The sequence below is a fragment of the Salvelinus alpinus genome, chromosome 1 (assembly GCF_045679555.1).
Source record: "Salvelinus alpinus chromosome 1, SLU_Salpinus.1, whole genome shotgun sequence".
Taxonomy (NCBI): domain Eukaryota; kingdom Metazoa; phylum Chordata; class Actinopteri; order Salmoniformes; family Salmonidae; genus Salvelinus; species Salvelinus alpinus.
In genome coordinates this window covers 90,961,120-90,986,704 of record NC_092086.1, presented here as the reverse complement: position 1 = coordinate 90,986,704, position 25,585 = coordinate 90,961,120, and the positions used below count along the sequence as shown (strand labels likewise).

The window sequence follows — 25,585 nt, the reverse complement described above, 5'->3', positions numbered from 1 at the left end:
GTTCAAGTAACAGACACATTTCAACTGTTCAGAGGAGACTGCGTGAATCAGGCCTTCATGGTCAAATTGCTGCAACGAAACCACTACTAAAGGACACCAATAATAAGAAGAGACTTGCTGGGGCCAAGAAACACAAGAGTGTGCAAAGCTGTCATCAAGGCAAAGGGTGGCTACTTTGAAGAATCTGAAATCTAAAATATATTTTAATTTGTTTAACACTTTTTTGGTTACTACATGATTTCATTAGTGTTATTTCATAGTTTTGATGTCTTCACTATTATTCCACAATGTAGATAATAGTACAAATAAAGAAAAACCCTTGGATGAGTAGGTGTGTCCAAACCTTTGACTGGTACTGTACATTTATAAAAATATATATGGGGGATTGGAAATTGTGCAGACAATTGTATTGATGGAAGCCATAATCTATCTGCAATATTAAAGTTGATCTACCCCCTAAAAAATAAATACAAATACACATATATAACACACTCTAAATGTGGAAATGTAGAATTGGAGTGTGTAACATTATGTAGGACTCTGATATATCTGGTGTAAATGCTATTGTTATAGCAACACTATGGACTCCTGTGATTCTATATTTGACACTTAATTTTTACTGTTAGTTCTCTCTACATCCTTGTCATTTGTTTATCACTCCGAAACCACATGATAACTGTTCCTCACTTGTCTTTGTGCTTCATGATTGAGTTCAAAATGCATCAAGAGTGCAAAATAGTCAGCCTCAACATACAGAAATCAATGTGATATCCAAACCAGAACAGCTTACTCCTAACAAGCTCCCTTTCTCCCTCCACTAACCTGCAGCTCCTGATACTGTATTTCCTAAGGGGAAATGTCAAAGCTAGATTAAAAAGGAAGCCATAACACAGTCTATATTCATAATTAATGCATTTTAATCCTGAAAATGCAGCACACCCGCAACAGTGTGTTGTGGCACAATATTGTAGCCAAGCATTATACTATTCTATGTGGTCTGCAGCACAGCACAAACCACAGATTTTCCTCCCATTCCACTACCTCTACATGCTTGAATGTGCCTGGACACATGGTGACCATTTGGGGCCTCTGGCGGGAAGGTGGGCAGGCTTGTCTTTGTTCAGAGGGGAGAGGCAGAGGCACTCGGGGAGAACAGATGCCCCAGCTACAGACTCTCTGCTGTGAATGCTCTATGAGTCATCGCTTTTCATCAATGAGGTCATTCCACAGTGCACGCACACAGAGAGAGCCTTACAAAACACAAACAATAAGATCAACATACACCCATACAGTACAACCACACACCCACCCAGTACATCCACACACTGCAACACACCACCCCACTTTTACCTTCATCTCATACTCAGACTGATAACTCTTGACTGAGCATTCCTTGTTTAAAACACACTGTACAGTACTTCCATCAAGTTGCAGTTTATCTAAAGCTTTGCAGTCAACAGACCCAGTTTGTATCATATATCTCTAAAGTTAATACAATTGGGGATTCAAAGAGGATTTGTTAGGCGTCACAGAACTCTCCAAGGATACAGAGCTCCAAATTGGACCGACCCAATGTTCTCCATGTTCCGCATCAGGTTGGGCCCCCAAGAGAGAGAGACACACAGGTCCCATAGAGAATAAGGACTTGACTTAGAGACATTAAGAGCCAACTGAAGTCTTGGAGTCCCAAGGCAGAGCTAATCAGTGCGGGAGAGAGGGACCACACAGACGGCAGGCAGAGCCAGTGATGGGGAAGAAGAGATAAACAGCGTTTAGCCACAGCAGGCTGTCTGTGCTCATTGATTTGTGCGGAGAGGCCCGGGCCGGGCTGGAAGCGAAGGTGGTGTAGAGAGCTCACGGAGATGGAGAGGAGAGGGAGTGGAGCAGCAGGTTTGTGCCATGTCGTCTCTCTCTCTCTCGCGTGCTCTCTCGTTCTCTCTCTCTCTCTCTCTCTCACCCACACTGTGTTAATGAGCCTGTGCCTGACTGCTGAACGCAACCATTTAGCACTGTGCAATTAATCAGATGTTTCTTGCAGAGAGGAAGCCAGCGAGACATCTAGCAGGGGAGCTGGGATTTTACTCCATACAAATGCAATTTTCCACCTCAACCCCTACCTTCACCTAGTGTCAGGGGTAACATGGGGACCAGAGAAAAGCTGTCATTTTGCCTGTAAGATTGTGGACTTTGGTTAAGATGATTTCATAAGATGAATCCAAAGCAAGGAAACAAAAGGTTTATTACAACGCCCTATAACCTACAAGAAAGGGGGTAGTCAGTTAATATTACACTATTTATGCAGGCAGCAGAATATAAATACACTTTCTTTCCCGTTAATCACATAAAATGACTGACAAACAGAAAGTAGACCGCTCTCCCAGGAGTGTGTGTGTGTCTGTTTGTGGATATTATATGAAAAGGATTTGATTTCTCATATTAAAAATGAAGATACAGATACAGTTGAAGTCGGAAGTTTACATAAACTTAGGTTGGAATCATTAAAACTCGTTTTTCAACCACTCCACAAATTTCTTGTTAACAAACTATAGTTTTGGCAAGTGGGTTAGGACATCTACTTTGTGAGTGACACAAGTAATTTGTCCAACAATTGTTTACAGACAGATTATTTCACAATTCAACTGTATCACAATTCCAGTGGGTCAGAGGTTTACATACACTAAGTTGACTGTGCCTTTAAACAGCTTGGGAAAATCCAGAAAATTATGCCATGGCTTTAGAAGCTTCTGATAGGCTAATTGACATACTTGGAGTCAATTGGAGGTTTACATGTGGATGTATTTCAAGGCCTACCTTCAAATGTAGTGCCTCTTTGCTTGACATCATGGGAAAATCAAAAGAAATCAGCCAAGACTTCAGAAATAAAATTGTAGACCTCCACAAGTCTGGTTCATCCTTGGGAGAAATTTTGAAATGGCTGAAGGTACCACGTTCATCTGTACAAACAAGAGTACGCAAGTATAAACACCATGGGACCACGCAGCCGTCATACAGCTCAGGAAGGAGACGTGTTCTGTCCCCTTGAGATGAACATACTTTGGTGTGAAAAGTGCAAATTAATCCCAGAACAACAGCAAAGGACCTTGTGAAGATGCTGGAGGAAACAGGTACAAAAGTATCTATATCCACAGTAAAACGAGTCCTATGTCAGCATAACCTGAAAGGCCGCTCAACAAGGAAGAAACCACTGCTCCAAAACCGCCATAAAAAAGCCAGACTACGGTTTGCAACTGCACATGGGGACAAAGATCGTACTTTTTGGAGAACTGTCCTTTGGTATGATGAAACAAAAATAGAACTGTTTGGCCATAATGACCATCGTTATGTTTGGAGGAAAAAAGGGGGAGGCTTGCAAACCGAAGAACACCATCCCAACCGTGAAGCACGGGGGTGGCAGCATCATGTTGTGGGAGTTGCTTTGCTGCAGGAGGGACTGGTGCACTTCACAAAATAGATGGCATCATGAAGAAAGAAAATTATGTGGATATATTGAAGCAACATCTCAAGACATCAGTCAGGAAGTTAAAGCTTGGTCGCAAATGGATCTTCCAAATGGACAATCAAGCATACTTCCAAAGTTGTGGCAAAATGGCTTAAGGACAACAAATTCAAGGTATTGGAGTGGCCATCACAAAGCCCTGACCTCAATCCTATAGAAAAATTGTGGGCAGAACTGAAAAAGCGTGTGTGAGCAAGGAGGCCTACAAACCTGACCCAGTTACACCAGCTATGTTAGGAGGAATGGGCCAGAATTCACCCAACTTACTGTGGGAAGCTTGTGGAAGGCTACCCGAAGCGTTTGACCGAAGTTAAACAATTTAAAGGCAATGCTACCAAATACTAATTGATTGTATGTAAACTTCTGACCCACTGGGAATGTGATGAAAGAAATTAAAGCTGAAATAAATCATTCTCTCTACTATTATTCTGACATTTCACATTCTTAAAATAAAGTGGTGATCCTAACTGACCTAAAACAGGGATTTTTTACCAGGATTAAAACTCAGGAAAAACTGAGTTTAAATGTATTTGGCTAAGGTGTATGTAAACTTCCGACTTCAACTGTATTATTCAAAATGCAAACACTAACAGGATCTAGCTATAAGTCAAAGGCACAAATTAATTCCATTCAAACACATTCTCCTTTATTAATTATTATTGTTAAAGGACTTGAGGTGTTCTTCAAGCAGAACACGGGCAGGTATACTAACTGAACTCCCATTTCTGTTAACAGGAACTAGTGGTAAAGAACTCTAAACACTCTTCAATGATTCAATAGAAAATTCCTATTCAATGTGATTCAGATTCAACACAACAATGGAGACAGAATTTTCGAAGCATTTCCAGCACGATGGCGAGGTGGAATCGATGTGATACAGAGGTTGAAAGAGGAGAACATGACTGCTGGTGTGAGAGACTCTCACTAAGGGGCCAAATCACATTGGAAATTGAATGCTCCATGCACAGTGAAGGCAGGGTCGAAATCTTTGGGTGTTTATTTTGCAAGCAGGAGATTCCTATGTTATTGTACCTTGACACAGTAACAAATCTTCCTATTACAACACAGTGTCTCAGAGCCTGAGCAAGACTTTCAGCCATGATAGGGTTCACCTCACTGCGATCCAGGAGACTGGAGTTTGAATCCATTACTATTCCCATTTTCATGCTTTTTGTGAGGAAAAAGGGACTAGAGTCATGTATACAGTGGGGCAAAAAAGTATTTAGTCAGCCACCAATTGTGCAAGTTCTCCCACTTAAAAAGATGAGAGAGGCCTGTAATTTTCATCATAGGTACACTTCAACTATGACAGACAAAATGAGAAGAAAAAAAATACAGAAAATCACATTGTAGGATTTTTTATGAATTTATTTGCAAATTATGGTGGAAAATAAGTATTTGGTCAATAACAAAAGTTTATCTCAATACTTTGTTATATACCCTTTGTTGGCAATGACAGAGGTCAAACGTTTTCTGTAAGTCTTCACAAGGTTTTCACACACTGTTGCTGGTATTTTGGCCCATTCCTCCATGCAGATCTCCTCTAGAGCAGTGATGTTTTGGGGCTGTTGCTGGGCAACACTGACTTTCAACTCCCTCCAAAGATTTTCTATGGGGTTGAGATCTGGAGACTGGCTAGGCCACTCCAGGACCTTGAAATGCTTCTTACGAAGCCACTCCTTCGTTGCCCGGGCGGTGTGTTTGGGATCATTGTCATGCTGAAAGACCCAGCCACATTTCATCTTCAATGCCCTTGCTGATGGAAGGAGGTTTTCACTCAAAATCTCACGATACATGGCCCCATTCATTCTTTCCTTTACACGGATCAGTCGTCCTGGTCCCTTTGCAGAAAAACAGCCCCAAAGCATGATGTTTCCACCCCCATGCTTCACAGTAGGTATGGTGTTCTTTGGATGCAACTCAGCATTCTTTGTCCTCCAAACACGACGAGTTGAGTTTTTACCAAAAAGTTCTATTTTGGTTTCATCTGACCATATGACATTCTCCCAATCTTCTTCTGGATCATCCAAATGCTGTCTAGCAAACTTCAGACGGGCCTGGACATGTACTGGCTTAAGCAGGGGGACACGTCTGGCACTGCAGGATTTGAGTCCCTGGCGGCGTAGTGTGTTACTGATGGTAGGCCTTTCTTGCCTCAGAGCAAACACAAGCTGTAGGTAAGGCATACACAGCACAGCATGTGGGGTAAGACTCCAAACTACAGTGGCTAAAGTGCCAATGTTGCTCTAGGCCAAAGGCCCATTAGACCCCCCAAAAAAGCTTAATCTATTGCTTTTCCAAAAATCTATTTCCTACGACACAAAATACCACAGTGAGTTGATGGGGCTCTTCTCTCCTGTTATCCGTCTGGCGGGATGGAGTTTTTACGTGTTTTTTTCCCTTTACTGTTCCATGTCATTCTGTGGAAATGGGAGTATGTTACAGATGGTGGCGATCTGATCCAGACACAGTAGGTGGAAGGGCCTCCATAAGTCAAGTAGAGCTGTAAGGGGTGAATCAGGAGGCACATGGAGGAAGGTTGATTTTGCCCGTGAGAGACAATAAACCTCGTAATCACCTTTCCTCCACCACAGCAGCCAACCAATTATCCACTGGTACGGCCTGCCGCAGACACACAGACACTGAGACACATGGCCCGTGTCCATGCTTCTGACATGCAGCCCCCAATTTCAAAGCAATTGGCACTGTCTTAACATGGTTTAGGAAGGGATAAAACATCTGGAACACCATAAGGAAAGGGTGTTAGCTACTAACATCTCAATTAGGTAGGTGTGCTGTGCTGATGGAGAGGGAAGATTTAAAAAGACAAGCATTTTTTAAATAAATGTCTTAAACTCAGTGAGAAAAAGGGGTTAGAAGTGAGCAGTCTTTTTCTAGTTGAAAGATACACAACATGGTTTGATGAGATGATGGATAAAGCACCCAAGTTATACTGTATATAGTAAGGTAAGCCAGCAAGTAAACCTCTACAAAGCACTGTAATAAAGCTGTCTCAACGTAGGCTCAACAGCACTTTGAATGCACTCTACTGTATATAAAACCAGTACACCATCACAATACAGCTCTCACCATCGCCAGACCTTTCAAAAATACATGTAAAAAAGGGCAGAATGTAGTTTAGCCCAAATGTGGTCTAATATTTTAGAACGCTAATTATTTCCTAAAAGCTCAACATTTGGTTATAGGAACCTCCCATGGGCCACAGAGGATAAAGGCAACTAAGATCACCCTCAGCCAGAGGAAAAACTGGAAATGGTCTACAGAGAACATACACTATAGTTTTACACTATGATGAATAGTGAATGGTTGGTTTACGCATGTGAGAAAGGTTGTGTAACTGTCAGCCTCAGCATTTTGTCCTATCCCCAGTTTCTAATTACAGCAAGAATATGGTATTGTAAACAGAATACCTGCTCCAGTACAGTTTGTCTCTCCCTCTCTACAGCCAGCCTTACAGTACAGTAGCCTGCTCCAGTCCAGTTTGTCTCTCCCTCTCTACAGCCAGCCTTACAGTACAGTAGCCTGCTCCAGTCCAGTTTGTCTCTCCCTCTCTACAGCCAGCCTTACAGTACAGTAGCCTGGTCCAGTAAAGTTTGTCTCTCCCTCTCTACAGCCAGCCTTACAGTACAGTAGCCTGGTCCAGTACAGTTTGTCTCTCTCTACAGCCTTACAGTACAGTAGCCTGGTCCAGTACAGTTTGTCTCTCCCTCTCTACAGCCAGCCTTACAGTACAGTAGCCTGCTCCAGTAAAGTTTGTCTCTCCCTCTCTACAGCCAGCCTTACAGTACAGTAGCCTGGTCCAGTACAGTTTGTCTCTCTCTACAGCCTTACAGCACAGTAGCCTGCTCTAGTACAGTTTGTCTCTCCCTCTCTACAGCCAGCCTTACAGTACAGTAGCCTGCTCCAGTACAGTTTGTCTCTCCCTCTCTACAGCCAGCCTTACAGTACAGTAGCCTGCTCCAGTACAGTTTGTCTCTCCCTCTCTACAGCCAGCCTTACAGTACAGTAGCCTGGTCCAGTACAGTTTGTCTCTCCCTCTCTACAGCCAGCCTTACAGTACAGTAGCCTGCTCCAGTACAGTTTGTCTCTCTCTACAGCCAGCCTTACAGTACAGTAGCCTGCTCCAGTACAGTTTGTATCTCCCTCTCTACAGCCAGCCTTACAGTACAGTAGCCTGCTCCAGTAAAGTTTGTCTCTCCCTCTCTACAGCCAGCCTTACAGTACAGTAGCCTGCTCCAGTACAGTTTGTCTCTCTCTACAGCCAGCCTTACAGTACAGTAGCCTGGTCCAGTACAGTTTGTCTCTCTCTACAGACTTACAGTACAGTAGCCTGCTCCAGTAAAGTTTGTCTCTCCCTCTCTACAGCCAGCCTTACAGTACAGTAGCCTGGTCCAGTACCAGGAATATCCCACTCTGACAGATTGGAGTGTCATTAGTGCTCCATCTTAAAGCTGAACTCTCCAGATGTTGACCTTCACAGAGCAGGATGGAGACCTCCGCTAGCTCCCTCCGTCAGCCCACGGCTGCTGCTGGGGTACAGCGAAGAAGAGAGGAGGGGGGTGCATGAAGGACATGTAAAAGTCACGGTGTGTTGTGGCTCGTTCTTTGTATAATCCAATTAGAGTCTAAATTATATTCAGAGGATTAGAGGCTGGTACCGTACAGATGGAGGGATCTCCTCAGAGTTACACTACAGCACAGCAACAGTCACAGTGACAAGAACACATAACAGTACCTGTCTTGGACTCATTTACGGAAGCAGACAGAGCCCTGTGGAAGCCAAGCAGCATTCAACCTCCTCCCAGACACTAAAGCACTTTGGCATCATTACAAGCCCAGATTTAAAGGTCTTAGATAGACCACTCTTGGAATGAGAACTGGGGAGAGGATTTCCACACTGAGGGGAAATAATGAAATAGTTCATGGTTTAACGTGATGTGAGGAGAGAGGAGCACCTCTTCTTTTTCCTGTCAGTCAAACTACATTTTCACTTAGCACAGAACCTGAAATCAAATATGAGCTGGTCTGATGGGTATAGCAATATCAAAGACCTATTTCTCTCATGATATACTGAACATAAAAGTAAGTCAGGCTATGGGTTAACCAGAGAGCATGCATACTGTATATAGTACAGTGTCTCATTTGTGTCAGGCTGTCAGTCCGTCAGTCTGTCAGGCGGCTGTCTCTTAGCTATCTCCAGGTGTCATAGAGGTAGACAAATAAAGAAGCCAGGCTAAGGGTTAACCACAGAGACCCTTTTCTATATGCAGCATTCCATTGTGTGTGAATGGAAAGCTGTCTGACTGTTAGACAGCCTGTCTCTTACCTCTCTCGGTGTCATAGAGGTAGACAAACTTCTCCCACTTGTAGTGGGCCAGCAGGCTGAGGACAGCTCCCCGTAGAGGAGGCCTCATCTGAATGACAAACTGCACGTCGGCATCGGTGGGGAAGCTGGGTGTGATAAAGGAGGTGTGTAGAGCCCCACAGAACGAGGTCAGCGTGTTCATGGACTTCTGATCGTAGAAGCCAAAGATGGCGTACACTCCTCTGGAGAACTGGGAGCAGACTGGAGAAACAGACAGACAGACAAACAGACCGAACAGTCAGCTTTGGGTCAAAACATAGTCAGCCTAGAAATACAAACAGACAGACAGTCTGTTTGAGTAAGCTCAGGTGAGAAACAGAACTCAGAACACAGTCAACCAAACAGACAGACAGCACATTCAGGTAACTGTTAGGATTAGGAGACAGACACAGTCTCCCTAACTGTCAAACAGATAGCACAGTCAGGTGAAGGTTAGAACACAGTCAACCTACCAGACAGACAGACAGCACCATTAGTACACAGCACTGGATATAAAATACAGACAGTACAGTTAGGTGAGGGTAAAATCAAAGTCAACCAAGCCTCCAGGCATTTCTTCCCACATTCAGATACCCAGGTGAGGGTCAGAACACAGTCAACCACACACACAGTCCAACAGGGCCAAATCTCTCCCGGATCTCTTCTTCTCAGATCTCTTCTTCTCAGCCAAAGAACATAACACCAAGACTGACAGACGTGGTCAGATCTCAAAATAATAGCTACCAATCAGAGAGAGAGAGAATGGATTAATCAGAATATTGTACAAAATAGTTGTCATGGTGGAGTAATTGAGAATTCAGGGGAAATCACATTTAATGTGTAGAAAATGAACTATTCTTTATTAATTTAAACAGGCATTAATCTAAATAGGGAAATAAATGGTGACCATTCATAATAAAGGACAGCTGTGTGGGATGTGCGTTCCCCATGGCAATGCTCTCTGGCTCTCTGTGCCCTTCACTTCTCCTTGGAGTCAACCTATCTGCTTGGTTAATCAACTAGAACTAATAGAACTAATGGGGGAAATCAGTGCACTGGTCACTGCTCTTAAGAGACAAATACCTCCTTCCACCATGCAGGACGCAGACAGGCGTTGTTGCAGCATTAGATTGTGAATCACGGATCCCACCGGAACTTTCATCACGCACACCTGTCCCCTATTCCCACTGATTAGTATTTGTATATATGTGCCCTTTGGTTTCCATTGGGGGGGGGGGTTGATTATTGTTACAATGTCCGTTGGTGCGTGTGAGTACCTGTGCTGTGTGTTTTGGGCTTTCGTGCCCTTGTGGATTGCGCAGATGATTACGGGTCTCATCCCGTGTGTTAATCATTGTGCGTGTGTGTTATTTATTCGAGGTACTCCTCGCTCTTTTGTTTGGGTTTCAAACCTGTGTTTTTGTTACGTGTTTGTTTGGTCTTCGTCCCTGTGCCTTTACACAGCACACCGTAATTTGGTGCTTAATAAAAAAAACTATTACGCATTCCTACGTTTGTCTCCCGAATCTCTTCATACCAGCGTGACAGAATAATCAACCATTGAGGGAGACAGCGGGAATGGCCAGTCTGGCGACGCTACGACCGGTCCGTCCCGCGCCGCCGCAACTCAGGCAGCTGCAACTGGGTCGTCTGACGTCAACCACAACGGGTCCGTCTGACGACGCTGCGATTGGTCCGTCCGGCGCCTCCACAACTTCGGCAGCTGCAACTGGGTCGTCCGACGACGCAACTTCAGCAGCCACAACTGGCCCGAAAGAAGCCGCCACAACCGGGCCGTCTTGACGCCACTGCTACTGGTCCGTCTGACGTAACTTCGGCAGCGGCAACAGGCCCGTCCGATGACGACGCAAATTCGGAAGCTGCATCTGGTCTTGATCGACCCGCACTGCGTTCCTGTGATCTAATTCGAGGCCGTTGTCGTTGCGCTGTGCAGCACGTCAGGGGGGGGGTACTGTTACGTGTTTGTTTGGTCTTTGTCCTCGTGCGCTTACACAGCACGCCGTAATTTGGGTAAAATAAAAACCTCTGCATGTCTCTCGAATCATTCATACCAGCGTAACACTGTGCTCACTGGTCGCAGCAGTATAAACTGATTTGTAACAAGCTGCTATCTAGAGCCGTATGTGGGACTGATGAAAACAGGTCTGGCTATAAACACTATGAACACACTGGATACTTGGTCTAACAAGGTATAAATATTTTATTTTATTTGTACAAAACAAATGAGTGAACAAACCTCTCATGTGACTGTACAAAAGGTTTTAAACAAGCTCCCGTGACCCTGCCTCTCTCTCTCTCCTATAGATGTTAGTTGTAAGTGGAATGGACGTTTGTGAACCCTGAATAACAACTCTACTGTGCCACACCATCTGGCTGATCCCTCAAGCGCTTTGCCCTCCGTGGAGTGTACTCCTCTCCTCTCTTCACCTGACTGACCGGCAAAAGTAGAAAATGAAAGAAATAATCATTGAAAAGGAATGCAGTGCTCTAGAGCTTATGGAATCAATAGGGGCCTAAACCTCAAATAAATCTCTTGGAAACTTTGAAAAACCACAGCATAGATACTGCATAAAACTATAAAGACTGACATTTGGAATGGATTGGTAAAAAGAGAACAGGCTTATTTCAAAGTCTGGAGGCACACCTGAATAATTTCGCGGTTCTGTAATCTTCAAGTATTATTTTCAAGTTCAATGCTGCATGTTATACAACACTGGTTTAAAGGCATCTCAGCGTCATTCCTCCATCAAGCTAACCATTCACTCAAACATCCACACATTTCTCTACCCATCTATCATGCTTCAATTCAACCATCTATCTCCATCCATTCATGGCCTTTTCCTTTGGTATGTGCACACATCAGATGAATGTGTGTTTGTTCTGGGGCCAGGGGCAACACCAGAATAATGACTCTGCTACAGCAGGTGTCTTTGTGAAGGTAAAGCATTACATCTGCATGGTATAACTAGCGACAGATGAGGCTGAAACCATGGGACGTGGCAGGACTCAACATGAGGCTGTTGTGACATTGTTTCATATTCAAATCATATTCTTTCCCCCATTTTTTTCTGCAGACTTAAAGGACCTTTTTTAATTGAATGGGTTCTACTCCCTTTGTTGTGGCTTTGGAAACAGGCATATGAGAAAATGTCAGAGCAGATTCCCATGCACTGCTAGAACCATCATTTATCACAGCCTCTCTCAAAGCCAGCCCACCGTCTGCATAAAAACAACCATGTCGATACGACACACACTCACACACACACAGAAACTAACACACACACACACACTCAGCTCAAAGACCTGATACACTACATGACCAAAAGTACACTACATGGCCAACAGTATGTGGACACCTGCTCGTTGAACATCTCATTCTAAAATCATGGGCATTATAATGGAGTTGGTCCCCCCTTTGCTGCAATAACAGCCTCCACTCCTCTGGGAAGGCTTTCCACTAGATGTTGTAACATTGCTTCCAGTCAGCCACTAGAGTATTAATGAGGTCGGGCACTGATGTTGTGCGATTAGGCCTGGCTCGCTGTCGGAGTTCCAATTCATCCCAAAGGTGTTCGATGGGGTTGAGATCAGGGCTCTGTGCAGGCCAGTCAAATTCTTCCACATCGATGTCGACAAACCATTTCTGTATGGCCCTCGCTCTGTGCACGGAGGCATTGCCATGCTGAAAGAGAAAAAGTTCTTCCCAAAACGGTTGCCACAAAGTTGGAAGCACAGAATCGTCTAGAATGTCATTGTATGATGTAGCGTTAAGATTTCCCTTCACTGGAACTAAGGGACCTAGCCCGAACCATGAAAAACAGCCCCAGACCATTATTCCTCCTCCACCAAACTTTACAGTTGGTCCCGTTCTGTGAGCTTGTGTGGCCTACCATTTTTCGGCTGAGCCATTGTTGCTCCGTTTCCACTTCACAGCACTTACAGTTGACCGGTGCAGCTCTAGCAGGGCAGAAATTTCACGAATTGACTTGTTGGAAAGGTGGCCATTCTACTGACAAAGTTTGTCTATGGAGATTGCATGGATGTGTGCTCGATTTTATACACCTGTCATCAACGGGTGTGGCTGAAATAGCCAAATTCACTAATGCAACTGAGACACACAATTATTTTTAAAGACTACCAATTCCAAGTCTATGGATTTGGATTCAAGACAAATACTTTGTCTCCACTGCATACCAAGGGAGCCAGGCTCTGGTGATAAAAGATGGAATTCCCTTCTAAAGCATTGGTTTTCAATTTACATAAAAAAATTGTTTTAATTTTCCAAGCTATTAATGCATACTGTACCAGGGGCGCAACTTTGGTTTTAGAAGTGGGGGAACACTTTATTAATATAAAAAATATTAGGCACATTCCTACTATAAAACTGTGGGCAAAAATGCAATTTCAGAATGTGGGGGGATATGTCCCCCATCCCCAGTGAAAGTTGCGCCCCTGTACTGTACCATGGCCTAGCTGCAGGTTACTACACAAAATGATGGCAATCGCTCCTGCAGTCACCATTACAATCGTTTGAATAGCAAAAAATAAATACCAAATAATATATTTTTAAGACGTACATTTTCTCCACTCATCCGCTCCTGACTGCATGTGCTTAGCGGTGGAGAGTAATCGATTCCTTGTCTCCTTGCCCTTCAAATCTCCTCCTCGACTGCAACGGAAGATACTGAGTAGTTGTTTTAACTTCCAAGACAACAAACTCACATCTTTCACAACAAAGAAATAGCAAACTAGTGAGGGAAAGAGAGGGGAGGGGCACAGCCATACGTAGGTAGGCAAGACCGACACCAGGCAGACAGAGTCAGACCTGTGCATCGGTAATCAAAAGCTGTATCTTGCCATTTAATGTCTTGCAATTTCAATAAGTAGGGGCTATCAATGTGTAGTAGCCTACCGTAAACTATTCTACACGCAACAGACCGAAGACTGAACACACACTCGCGAAGAGAAAGAGCAGGCAACCCAGCGAGGAAGAGACAGGCAGACAGACAGTCGGAACAGTGCGCATAGGCAATATAACATGTATATCGCAATGTCTTGTCTAGCAATGCCTCATAAACTCACCAAAAGTATATAAAAGTATAGATTAAGCTATCAATGTGTATGTGTAAGGACTGGGTGTCGGAGTGCGAAGTCAAGTGCAGGAAACAGCAGGTGCAATAACAAATGTTCTTTAATGAACACTGAGAAACTAGGCCACCCTTCTATACACTGGATGTTCTCATAAAACAACCCCAGACACGGGGGGGAACGAAAACAGTTCAGATACAACGTAGATCGAAAACAAACACCACTCTTACCAACTAACAATCCCGCACAAAGAAACGGGCGGGCCGGCTGACTGATAAACCCAACTAATTACAAACCTAATACAAAACAGGTGTAACCAATAAACACATAAGGAGGGGGAGAAAAGGATCAGTGGCAGCTAATAGGCCGGCGACGACGATCGCAGGGCGCCACCCGAACGGGAAGGAGAGCCTGCCTCGGTCGGAGTCGTGACAGTATGGCTAAACTATTATCCATTGTGCCAGTGAATTGAAGTTGAACATCGCCAAATGCGTCAGTTTAATTAGGCCTAAATGTACAATAAAAAGTATTGTGCCTATAGCTTATTTAATGAAACCCTGGCTGTTGATGTCCTAGGCAATAGATCGCAAAGCAAGGCATCCCCGATTCCCCAATGAGCAAAACTTTTTGGGGAAATGGCAGGTTCACTTTCTCATCCATAGGGTGTGTTCATATATTCAATCTGGAGTGTCAGACTGAGTGTCCGTAAATTCAGAGCGTTGTTGTCAGATTGCCCCTTTGTAAATTCAGAGCGTTGTTGTCAGATTGCCCCTTTGTAAATTCAGAGCGTTGTTGTCAGATTGCCCCTTTGTAAATTCAGAGCGTTGTTGTCAGATTGCCCCTTTGTAAATTCAGAGCGTTGTTGTCAGATTGACCCTTTGTAAATTCAGAGCGTTGTTGTCAGATTGCCCCTTTGTAAATTCAGAGCGTTGTTGTCAGATTGACCCTTTGTAAATTCAGAGCGTTGTTGTCAGATTGACCCTTTGTAAATTCAGAGCGTTGATGTCAGATTGCCCGTTTGTAAATTCAGAGCGTTGTTGTCAGATTGCCCGTTTGTAAATTCAGAGCGTTGTTGTCAGATTGCCCCTTTGTAAATTCAGAGCGTTGTTGTCAGATTGCCCGTTTGTAAATTCAGAGCGTTGTTGTCAGATTGCCCGTTTGTAAATTCAGAGGGTTTCGCTCTCGGAGCGTTCAGAGCGCTCTGGCCGAGGAGTAGAGATGATCCGAGCGTTCTGACCAAACAACCACAGTCAATCAGCCAAGCTAACTGCCAAACGTTGGCTTGCTTGCTATCTACTTCCAGTCACAAATGAGAAAACACCTCACTCTGACCAATTTACTCGCCCTAGCAGAGCTGGTTAGACTGTTTTCATGTTATCCAGAGCGTTGGTGACTGCAACTGTGCTGCTGGCAACAATTTAATTACGCTTTTTTGACGACATTTACTGACCCCGGCTATATTCAACTAGTGTTGAGCGTTCGTAAATTCATCAGTTATTCTGTGCTCTGGAACCCTCGAGCGAATTTATAACGCACCTATAACCTCAAGCGCAAATACTGTTCATCAGCTCAAATCAGCAGGATGAGGGGCATTTTTATTAGGAGGGTCTTCTACCACGGATTGCTAAAATAATGATAATGATAACACTTCCTCAATGGAAATATTATGGGGGCACCTATACATTAGGCAGCCAAGCACGAGTTATCAGTGTAGCCTAATATCGTCTAGACGTGCCTCTAGGTCTAGGGCATTTCAGACAGTTGTTAGGGGACCTTTTTTGCTGAATAATGTGACATTATTTTATAATTGTGTTTTGCTTTTTGTGTATTGTTGTGTATAATAAAGTGTATTTTAATGTGTATATGACTGTGTAGTTTAATGTGTTTATTGTATTTTGATGTGTATTGTGGTGCTATACAGGGCTCGTCTGGAAAAGAGACCTTTGTATCAGCATTGACTCCCTGTCAATATAAAGGTTAAATAAAATAAATAAACATGACATTGAAATATCTTCACGCCTAGAATAAAAACCACAGGCACTGTTATACTATTCTATTTTCACTCACAGCTCTGTTCTATACGCTCACAGCTCTGTTCTATACGCTCACAGCTCTGTTCTATACGCTCACAGCTCTGTTCTATACGCTCACAGGTCTGTTCTATACGCTCACAGCTCTGTTCTATACGCTCACAGGTCTGTTCTATACGCTCACAGCTCTGTGCACCTCCTCTCAAAATAATACCACAGAGGTGCATGATTAATAACACAGACATGAATGAAAAATCCCTTCACTTCTTTTCTCTTTACTTTCTCTAAGTATTCTCTGACATACTTTCTTCCCCCTCTCTCCTCTCTTCTATTTAGCCTCCTCACTGTCTGAGACTGCCTGTCGTTCCTTACTTAATGACAGACAGTCTCTCTCTCTATATCCTTCTCCATCTCTCTCCATCCCTCTGTTGCTCCCCCTCTCGACAACTCATTACACGTAATGGGTGGTTGCCGTGGTCCCAGTGGCCCCAGTGTTCAATCATGTTTTCCAGAAACCTGGTGATTTGCACTTCAGAAGGTCTCCCCTACAGGCAGCTGGTGGATCTACTGTGAGTCTTACATACCACTCAGTGAGGTGAGGATGAAGCTGTATCAACGCTATGCACTGCAAAGCCCAGGCAACCTGCCTGCAAAGTGAATTCTTTAAGTGCTAGCTAGCTGCTATCACTGAAGGCAGGGGAGGAGAAGAGAGGCTAACAGAACAGAACCAACAGGCTTTCTCTTCAAGTTGCTGCTGCTGTCCTTGCCCAGCTACGGTAACACCAGATGCATCAGTAAGGCAGCCAGAAAATCAATCCCCCATTTATGTGACTGAATAGAGCAGTAAGAGGGAGATACGGGCTAATTAAGGCATACCAAGGCTCTATGACATTGCTGAGGCCACCCTCCTGGGTCTGAGGGCCAACAGACAGTGGATGTGGGCTTACTATGGACAACTGCATCACCCTCTGGAACAATGGCTGATTAGACATGTTGTTGCCTGATGGTGAGGTTATTCTAAAGCTGCCTAAGACCAACAACTTCAGTGTTGGCACTGGGCTGGCTGTTTTCTACTGTAGGTGTTGGGAGCCAGCAAGGGGGAGAGTGTTGACTGCTGACTGGAGGTACCTCACCCTCCTTCAGAGAGGCATCCTGGGTGAGAGGCAGGCCAGGGGCCTAGGGTTAGGCTCTAATCACCATGGGAATACCTGTCCAAGGGCCACATGTTCAGGGACAAGATAGAGTAGAGCACAGCACACAACAGCTGCTGAACACGCATGCGGACGCACACACACACACACACACACACACACACACACACACACACACACACACACACACACACACAGATGCATGGACACGCTGACACACACGTACACTACACACACTATTTGAAGTTAGGCAAAGCAATATAAAATAACAGAAAACTCCCAACAGCTCCCAACAGCTCAAAACATGCCCCAAAAATACAAATAGATGAAAGACATAAAACTCTTATGGTATACTTATTGAGAAAGATAAACAACTTGTATATTTTCAAAGACAGCCTTATTAACTGCTGCATGTGAAATTATTTTGGAGGTGGAACATATTTACGCTACTGTAATGTGGGAATCACTGTTAGGCAGACAACAGAACCAATGGTACATTATGTTGCTGTTATGCTTCAAAGGGATTTCACCGCTCTCAAGACAAGCTTAAAGCATGCCAGTACCCCTGTGTTACACAATAAATACATACTTCTTCCTCTTATCCCAGAAGAGGCCACTTTTAAATAATGATTGTGTTTTAGAAAAAAAAACAATATTTTAGAAGAAGAAAAATTCTCTTCAACCTTTATTTTTACTGGTTGTCCAATGAAGAGAAATGTATTCGATGAGATTGAGTCCATTTCCACTGTCTTTATATAATTTATTTGTATTTTATATAGTACAAACATTTCTGGAAAAAGACTGCAATGAAATTACAACAATTCGTTGAATCCATAGCAAATTTTCAAGGAAAGTCCCTCACAAATCGAACTAAAAACGGGACATACCTTGGTTCAATGGCACCCTTTGGCACCTGATAAAGAAGAGAGATGCTGCTCTGAAGAAATCCCAAAAATCTGGCTTAGAGGTTGACCGACCAGTTTACAAGGGACTGAGAAATTAACGGACTAAGAGTTTTAGGAAAGCCAAAGCTGATTTCTTTCTTAAAACCATCAAGGAGGCCAATGGCAAACTCACATAGAAAAACCTTGATAAACTGACTGAAAAAGGCCATGTCAAGACTGGTTACCTACAACTGAAGGGAGATGGGAGTCTCCAAGACAAAAACTGTCATCGCAACCACTTTAAATAAATGCTTAATTGATTCAGTTTTAAATTGGGCCAACAATTTACCATCAGAGACCAGACTATCAACCCTTGCAACAAATGTCACCAGGGACAAGAAAAAAGAACAAACCTGGACACTGCTCTTGCTAGTATCACTGCTCTTTATTAAGCTTTACGTATCTAGCAAGAGCAGTGTGCGGGTTTCTTCTTTTTTCTCATCTTATCCAATTGTTACCATGTACCTGCAAAAAAGATAACTCAGATGTGCGAGTGCCTTTTGAATTTTGAACTGTTCACGAAAATGGATCGCTCATACAGACAGTCACGGGGCATGCTATATAAAGCAGGCAGACAGGCAATCAGTTACTGTTCGATTGAACATTAAAATTAGCAAAACTAGTGACCTAAGCGACTTTGAGCATGGTATGATTGTCGGTGCCAGGTGCACCGGATCCAGTATCTCAGAAACGGCCGCCCTCCTGGGCTTTTCACACACAACAGTGTCTAGGGTTTACAGAGAATGGTGCGACAAACAAAAAACATCCAGTCAGCGACAGTCCTGTGGGCGAAAAAAGCTTGTTGACGAGAGAGGTCAAAGGAGAATGGCAAGAATGGTGCGAAGCTAACAAGCAGGTCACAAACAGGCAAATAACGGAGCAGTACATTAGTGGTAATGGAACAGCTAACAACCCACCTGAAAATGGATAGCTTTCCCCTTCACCCCATGCAGTTTAGGTTTAGGGTCAACCACTCTCCAGAAACAGCATGTTGGTATCTCCTAGAGATGATCAAGGCCAAGCTGGATAAAAGCGGGTGTTGTAGATTCTGTTCTCCTCGACCTCAGAAAAGCCTTTAACACTGTTAACCACAATGTCCTCTTCTCCAAGCTATTTAACTTCAACATCTCATCAAGTGCTTTAAAATGGATTGAGTCTTATCTGGTAGAACAGATGCAATGTGTTCAAATAAATGGTGAACTATCATCACCAAGGGATTGCACTATGGGAGTGCCACAGGGGTCAATCCTGGGCCCTTTGTTTTTCAGTCTCTATATTAATGACCTTCCATCTGTGTGCCAAGGTGTGGATATACAAATGTACGCGGAGGATACAGTTTTTTATATCCGTGGCAAAAATGCTGATGAGGTTTCAAGCAAACTAACAGCATCATTGGAGAAAGTGTCTGAATGGCTCAAACATTCCTGTCTCACCCTCAATGTGGAAAAAACAGGAGGAGTATGTCCGGCTTACCCGGCTTACCCGGACATACTCCTCCATGGACAATAAAATGTACAGTTTAAATATCTGCCCATTATCCTAGAGCCTACTTTGAACTTTAAAAAACACATTAAAAAGATGTCCATCAAAATCATATATAGTCTTTAAAATTTCCAATACATCAGGAACTCATGCTCTACAGAGGCAGCCAAAATGTATTTACATGCAATGATCTTTTCTCACCTGTCCTGTTTTATCACCAGCCAGTCTCAAGCCAATGAAACATAAATGATACCCGTTCGATCTCTATATAAAGAAGCACTGAAGATCCTGGACAGGAAATCACATTATTACCACCACTGTAAAATTCTCCACGTGTACAATCTGTTAAATTTTGACAACTTAATTTTTTTTCAGATGTCTTTCTAGTTTATAAGATTATCAAAAATCCTGCACCCCCACATCTGAAAGATTTTGTAATATTAAGCTCTGAACAAAACAGCAGTCACGAGGAACTCCACAAGAGTAGACCAGTGTTTCCCCTATATGCATTTAGCAGCAGCTTGTAATTTTTTTCGGGATGGTAAAACGTTTTCAGTGTAAACTTGAACGACTAAAACCAGATATAAAGTATGTAGAAAAGATAATGGAGCAATATCTTTTTTTATAAGATCATATTTGAGAACTAACAATCACCAAAATAAAAACTAGACAGTCAGGGAGAATCTAAATTTCCCCAAAAGGCATGGCATGGGGCCCCCATTGATTTTGTTATAAAGTTTGAGTCACTCAGACAGCGTAGGAACAAGGCATAAGACATGGCAAAATGTGTATAATTGAAGGAAATCTGTTTTAACCTGAAAATGTTCACTCAGTCCCATGTCAAAATGTGGAGAATTAGAGGTAATTAGCTTTGAAATTGCAATTTTCATGGAGGTCAAAGCAGGATCAAGGCTGAACACATTGACTAATTCTTAATGCACTCAAGTATCAATGTGTTTTATGTACTGTGTCCTGTACTTATTGTATTATTTGTTATATTTTATGTATGAGTGATGTGAATGTATATTTAGCTATGTTTATAATATATGCCATTTAGCAGTCGCTTTTAGCCAAAGGCACTTACAGTCATGCGTGCATACACTTTAAGTATTGGTCATCCCGGGAACCTTCTATCCTGTAGTTGCAAGCACCATGTTCTAACAACTGAGCCACAGAGGATCACATATTGAGTTACGTTTAGTTAGGGACTGCGTACAAAAAAATAGCTGTGTTTAGCTAACTCTGGTGCAAACATCATATTTCACTGTTTGAAATGTATGTTTTTACTTGCACATGGTCCCTTTAAATAAACAACTACTACTACATACATTAAACCAAATTAAATTGTGCATTAATCCAATCTATCTGTAATGCCATAATGAGCAGTGAGATGATGTATCATGAGGGAATGTGAGTGTTTTTGTGGTTGTAACCAGCTGTAACTCCATATGAACCTGACTTGGACATCTTAATCCAGTTCAACTAACAGATGTGTGAAGTGGAAGCAGTGTGTGGGGTCTCACGTCTCAGCCTTATGAGGATATTATGTTTGAAGATGTCAGGTACTCTGAAATCCGCTCCCCATGACAATTATGTCTCTTTCCAGGGAGAGGGAATGAACTGGTTCCACTGAATAATGAACTAGTTTCTCATGGCTGCCTCTTCTCTTGGTTTTTTGTGTCAACATGTTTAACTGTTTCGTAACACTCATGTCTTGTACGTTTCTGTGCTGTCATGTGCTCCCTAAAAGTAGTGTGATAGAAACATGTAAAAGGAACAGTTCAATTCCCCAGGTCCATGCGCTGATATGGTTATTCATCAGATACAGCCGAAAAGCAGAGAGACATTTTATGACGCATTTGCTGTGCGTTGTTCTTAATCCACCCGGAGGCTAGTTGTCATCGCTAGTCCAATCTTATCATAAAGTCACAAAAGACCAAAATTATTATCAGGCTGTAAAAAGTCCCTGAATGCAAACAAAACATGACATACTATACAAATACACAGAGGGTGCTTTCGCTTTTGTAATACCCATGTTAGAGACGTGGAATAGTACTGTAACAAAACTGCATGTTAGAAAAACTGGTTTTCTGTTTATATTATTGAAAACAGGCATTATGCAGGCCCCAGGCACCAATGTGAGATGTTGGTTGGGATACATCTCTCAGCAGAATATGTAAATAACATGAAGTTGCACCAATGGTCTGCCTGTGTTTCTACTCGTATCCTCATACCACATCTGAGGTGGATTATGCCTAATCTCAGGCCTACTGTTGTATTTATGCAGCCCACAAGTAAAACAATCAGCCTGAGCGAGCAACAAACAACCCTTCCGGCTACTGTGGTTCTGTATGACAGAATTATCCTTTAATATTCCAGCATGGAGGAACAGCAACACAGCTAACCCCCAACCCACACACGCTTTGCATATTGCAGGAACAACAGGACCAGACTGTTTATGAAGAGCAGGGGAAGGAGAGGAGAACATGCTGGGTACAGGTGCCATGTTCTTTACAGTCATTGCTTTTTGAAACGCTGCTAGATCTGCACCAAAGCCCTTGATTGTAGAGTTGGAAGAAATCCCAAGAGAGACTCACAAGATAAATGTTGCACTCTGATGATTTACAATGTGTTGTACATTGCCTCTTGTGAGGAAAGGGTTAAGCGATTCAATAATTGTGCATGGGAAGCAGCACTGTAGTAACACAACCACTGACACTCGTTCAGACGCGTGAAATATTGCAATTGCAATGGGAGGAGTTCCATCATGACTCCAGAGGGCTGTGCATCAGCACCATGAAACCCAGTATGAAAAGTCAACTTGGGATGTTGCCTGCTACTCACAGGATCAAATACTTTCCTTCATCTCCTTCAAATCCACCAACACACTCCTCTACAATAGACATTATGAAACGCATATCATGCCACTGTACTGTATGTCAAATATGATATGACACAAGTGTCAGTTTGGACAACTAATTTCAAAAGGATGCATATTCTAAAAATGTACTCAAATATTTAATAAACTAACAAACTGCCATGGGTGTTATGAATGAACATGAGCTGATTCTAGTAAGATTACATTTTCATCAAGCATATGATCACATTTTTATCCTTTGTGGTTTCAAAATTCATCATCATTTAATTTGTATTTGAGGCCATAACGTGATGCTCTTCATGTATCAAGTAATTGCTTCTGCAAACCCAGTACAAATGCCAAGTGGAATTAAGAACGAGGTACATGTGAGTCCTTGAAAGCTATAAAAACAGCACCGCTAAATTATTCACTGGCCCAATGGTGTTTCGCTTATTTTTCATTAGGCTACTCAATGTGAAGCACATAGCTTGTTGTCCTAAAATAATCTCAGATAATAGTGAATCACAGCACAGCGCAACCTCCAGAGCTTTATTGTGTGCTGCTGTAGCTAGCTTTCTGTGGGCCTGTGATAAAGTGTGTTGTGTAAGAGTGAGAAATCTTTCAGCGGCGAAGGGGGCCATTGTGACCTGTCAGTAGAGATCCCTTTCGCTTGGTTGCCACGCTGACATTCATGCACATTCTGAAGCACAGGATGAAAGGGGCACTGCACAACCCAATGACTCGCCCTCAGGATCACCCAACACTGATGCCATTTTACAACCTCACCATTTCCACCATGTGCACGGTGGGCAGAATATACTGCTGCATGTGTTAGAACTGGGTGTACAGGACTGTGGATGGGTGAAGCACAAAATGAAATAGAACACTACTGTGTCTTGTATCTGTATGGGGCTACGTCTTTCATTTTGAGATGGGCAAGGTGACATTCTTTCATAAGTATATGTTATGGTCTCTGTTTATCAATCACCGTGATTCAATGCATTGATGCCAAAATCCATCATCTGCCACTTCGGTTTCTATATGGGCTTAATCCACCACATGCTGAGGAGAATATGTTTGTCTAGTGTGAGATGTGTCCTCCTACTGTGGTCCAAACTGGGGATGTTAAAACTTGTCACGATATCAGCCACTAACTTTGTAGTGCTCCAAATGCATAATCCCCCGATGCAGACATCCTATGCAACTTTTATCTGTCTTAAAGACTGACAAAGGAATTGATGGAGGACACTCAGATAAATTCCTATATACTGTTCTTGTGAACAACATCATTGTAATTATGTAAATTGTCACATCTACCCCCGCTCCCCCTCTCTGGCGCTCATTGTTGCCAGTTTACTTATTATTACGCACACCTGTCACCATCGTTACGCGCACCTGCCCCTCAAGAGACTCACCTGGACTCCATCACTTCTATGATTACCTCCCCTATATCTGTCACTCCATTTGGTTCTGTCCCCAGGCAGTATTAGTTATGTTTCTCATGTCCAGACGCTACTCTTGTTTTGTATTGTTTTATTTATTATTAAATTCACCCCCTGTACTTGCTTCCTGACTCCCAGCGTCTGTGTTACACAAATCCCTGTCATTAATGGTGCTTGATCTACCTCTGGTATGGGTGTGGTTGGGTGTATGTATTGGTAGCCAGCATCAATATTTCCTTTCTCCAACAACCCCTAGGCGTAGATGACGGAGTACTGCAACTTATGGTTACTGATAAACACAGAGTCTAATGTCAAGGAGAGGTCAATGGACTCACTAATGAACAGGAAATGTTGTTTTAGCAAAACAAAGGGGAGAAAATATTACATAACACAATATTTATGCTGCAGTCTCGAAGTGAAGGTCACATCAAAAGCATACAGTATCAAATCAAATACATTTTTATTTGTCACTTGAGCCGAATACGACAGGTGTAGTCTTTTTGGTGAAATGTTTACTTAACAGCCCTTTCCCAACAATACAGAGTTAAAAAGTAAAAAATATTAGCAAATAAGAAAAAAAAAGAAATAGTAAAACAATAAAATAACAATAACGAGACTATATACAACGAGTACCAGTACCGAGTTAATGTGCCGGGGTACGAGGTAGAGTTAATTTGTACATGTAGATAGGGATAAAAGTGACTAGGCAATCAGGATAGATACTAAACAGAGTAGCAGCAGCGTATGTGAAGAATGTGAAAGTGTTTCTATGTGTGAGTGTGTGACGTCAATGTGCATGTGTGTGTGTGTGTGTGTGTGTGTGTGTGTGTGTGTGTGTGTGTGTGTGTGTGTGTGTGTGTGTGTGTGTGTGTGTGTGTGTGTGTGTGTGTGTGTGTGTGTGTTTTGTGTGTGTATGTACTGTATTTGTGTCTTGGAGTGTCAGTGTAGTATGTGTGAGTGTGCATAGAGCCAGTGCAAGAATGTCAGTGCAAAAATACATCAAAAAGAGGGTCAATGCAAATAGTCTGGGTAACCATTTGATTAACTGTTCGAGTAGAAGCTGTTAAAGAGCCCTTTGGTCCCAGACTTGGCTCTCTGGTACCGCTTGCCGTGCGGTAGCAGAGAGACCAGTCTATTACATGAGTGGCTGGATTCTTTGACAATTTTTAGGGCCTTCCTCTGACTCCGCCTGGTACAGAGGTCCTGGATGGCAGGGAGCTCGGCCCCAGTGATGTACTGGGCCATATGCACTACCCTCTGTAGCGTCACATGCCAAGCAGTTGCCATACCAAGCGTTAATGCAGCCAGTCAAGATGCTCTCAATGGTGCAGCTGAATAACTTTTTGAGGATCAGAGGGCCCATGCCAAGTCTTTTCACCCTTGTGAGGGGAAAGAAGTGTTGTCGTGCCCTCTTCACAACTGTGTCGGTGTGTTTGGACCATGATAGGTTGTTAGTGATGTGGACACAGAGGGAACTTGGAGCTCTCGACCCATTCCATTACACCCTCGTCCATGTGAATGGGGATGTGCTCGGCCCTCTGTATTCTGTAATCCACAGTCAGCTCCTTTGTCTTGATGACGTTGAGTGAGAGGTTGTTGTCCTGGCACCACACTGCCAAGTCTCTGACCTCCTCCCTGTAGGCTGTCTCATCACAGTCGGTGATCAGAATTACCACAGTCATGTAGTC

General features: G+C 43.1%; 1 protein-coding gene across 5 annotated transcripts in view; it reads right to left on the bottom strand.

Moving 5' to 3' along the window:
• LOC139533917 (glutamate receptor 3) overlaps window positions 1-25,585 on the bottom strand; it is a 113,869-nt gene that overhangs the window by 65,601 nt on the left and 22,683 nt on the right. For 2 of the 5 annotated variants that reach the window (XM_071332447.1, XM_071332431.1), the window contains exon 3: window positions 8,865-9,104. In XM_071332447.1, the coding sequence (XP_071188548.1) occupies window positions 8,865-9,104 (240 nt within the window). Of the gene's footprint in view, window positions 1-8,864; window positions 9,105-13,480; window positions 13,606-25,585 lie in introns of those variants that run through there. The other 3 variants (XM_071332438.1, XM_071332422.1, XM_071332411.1) reach the window with 3 other exon arrangements.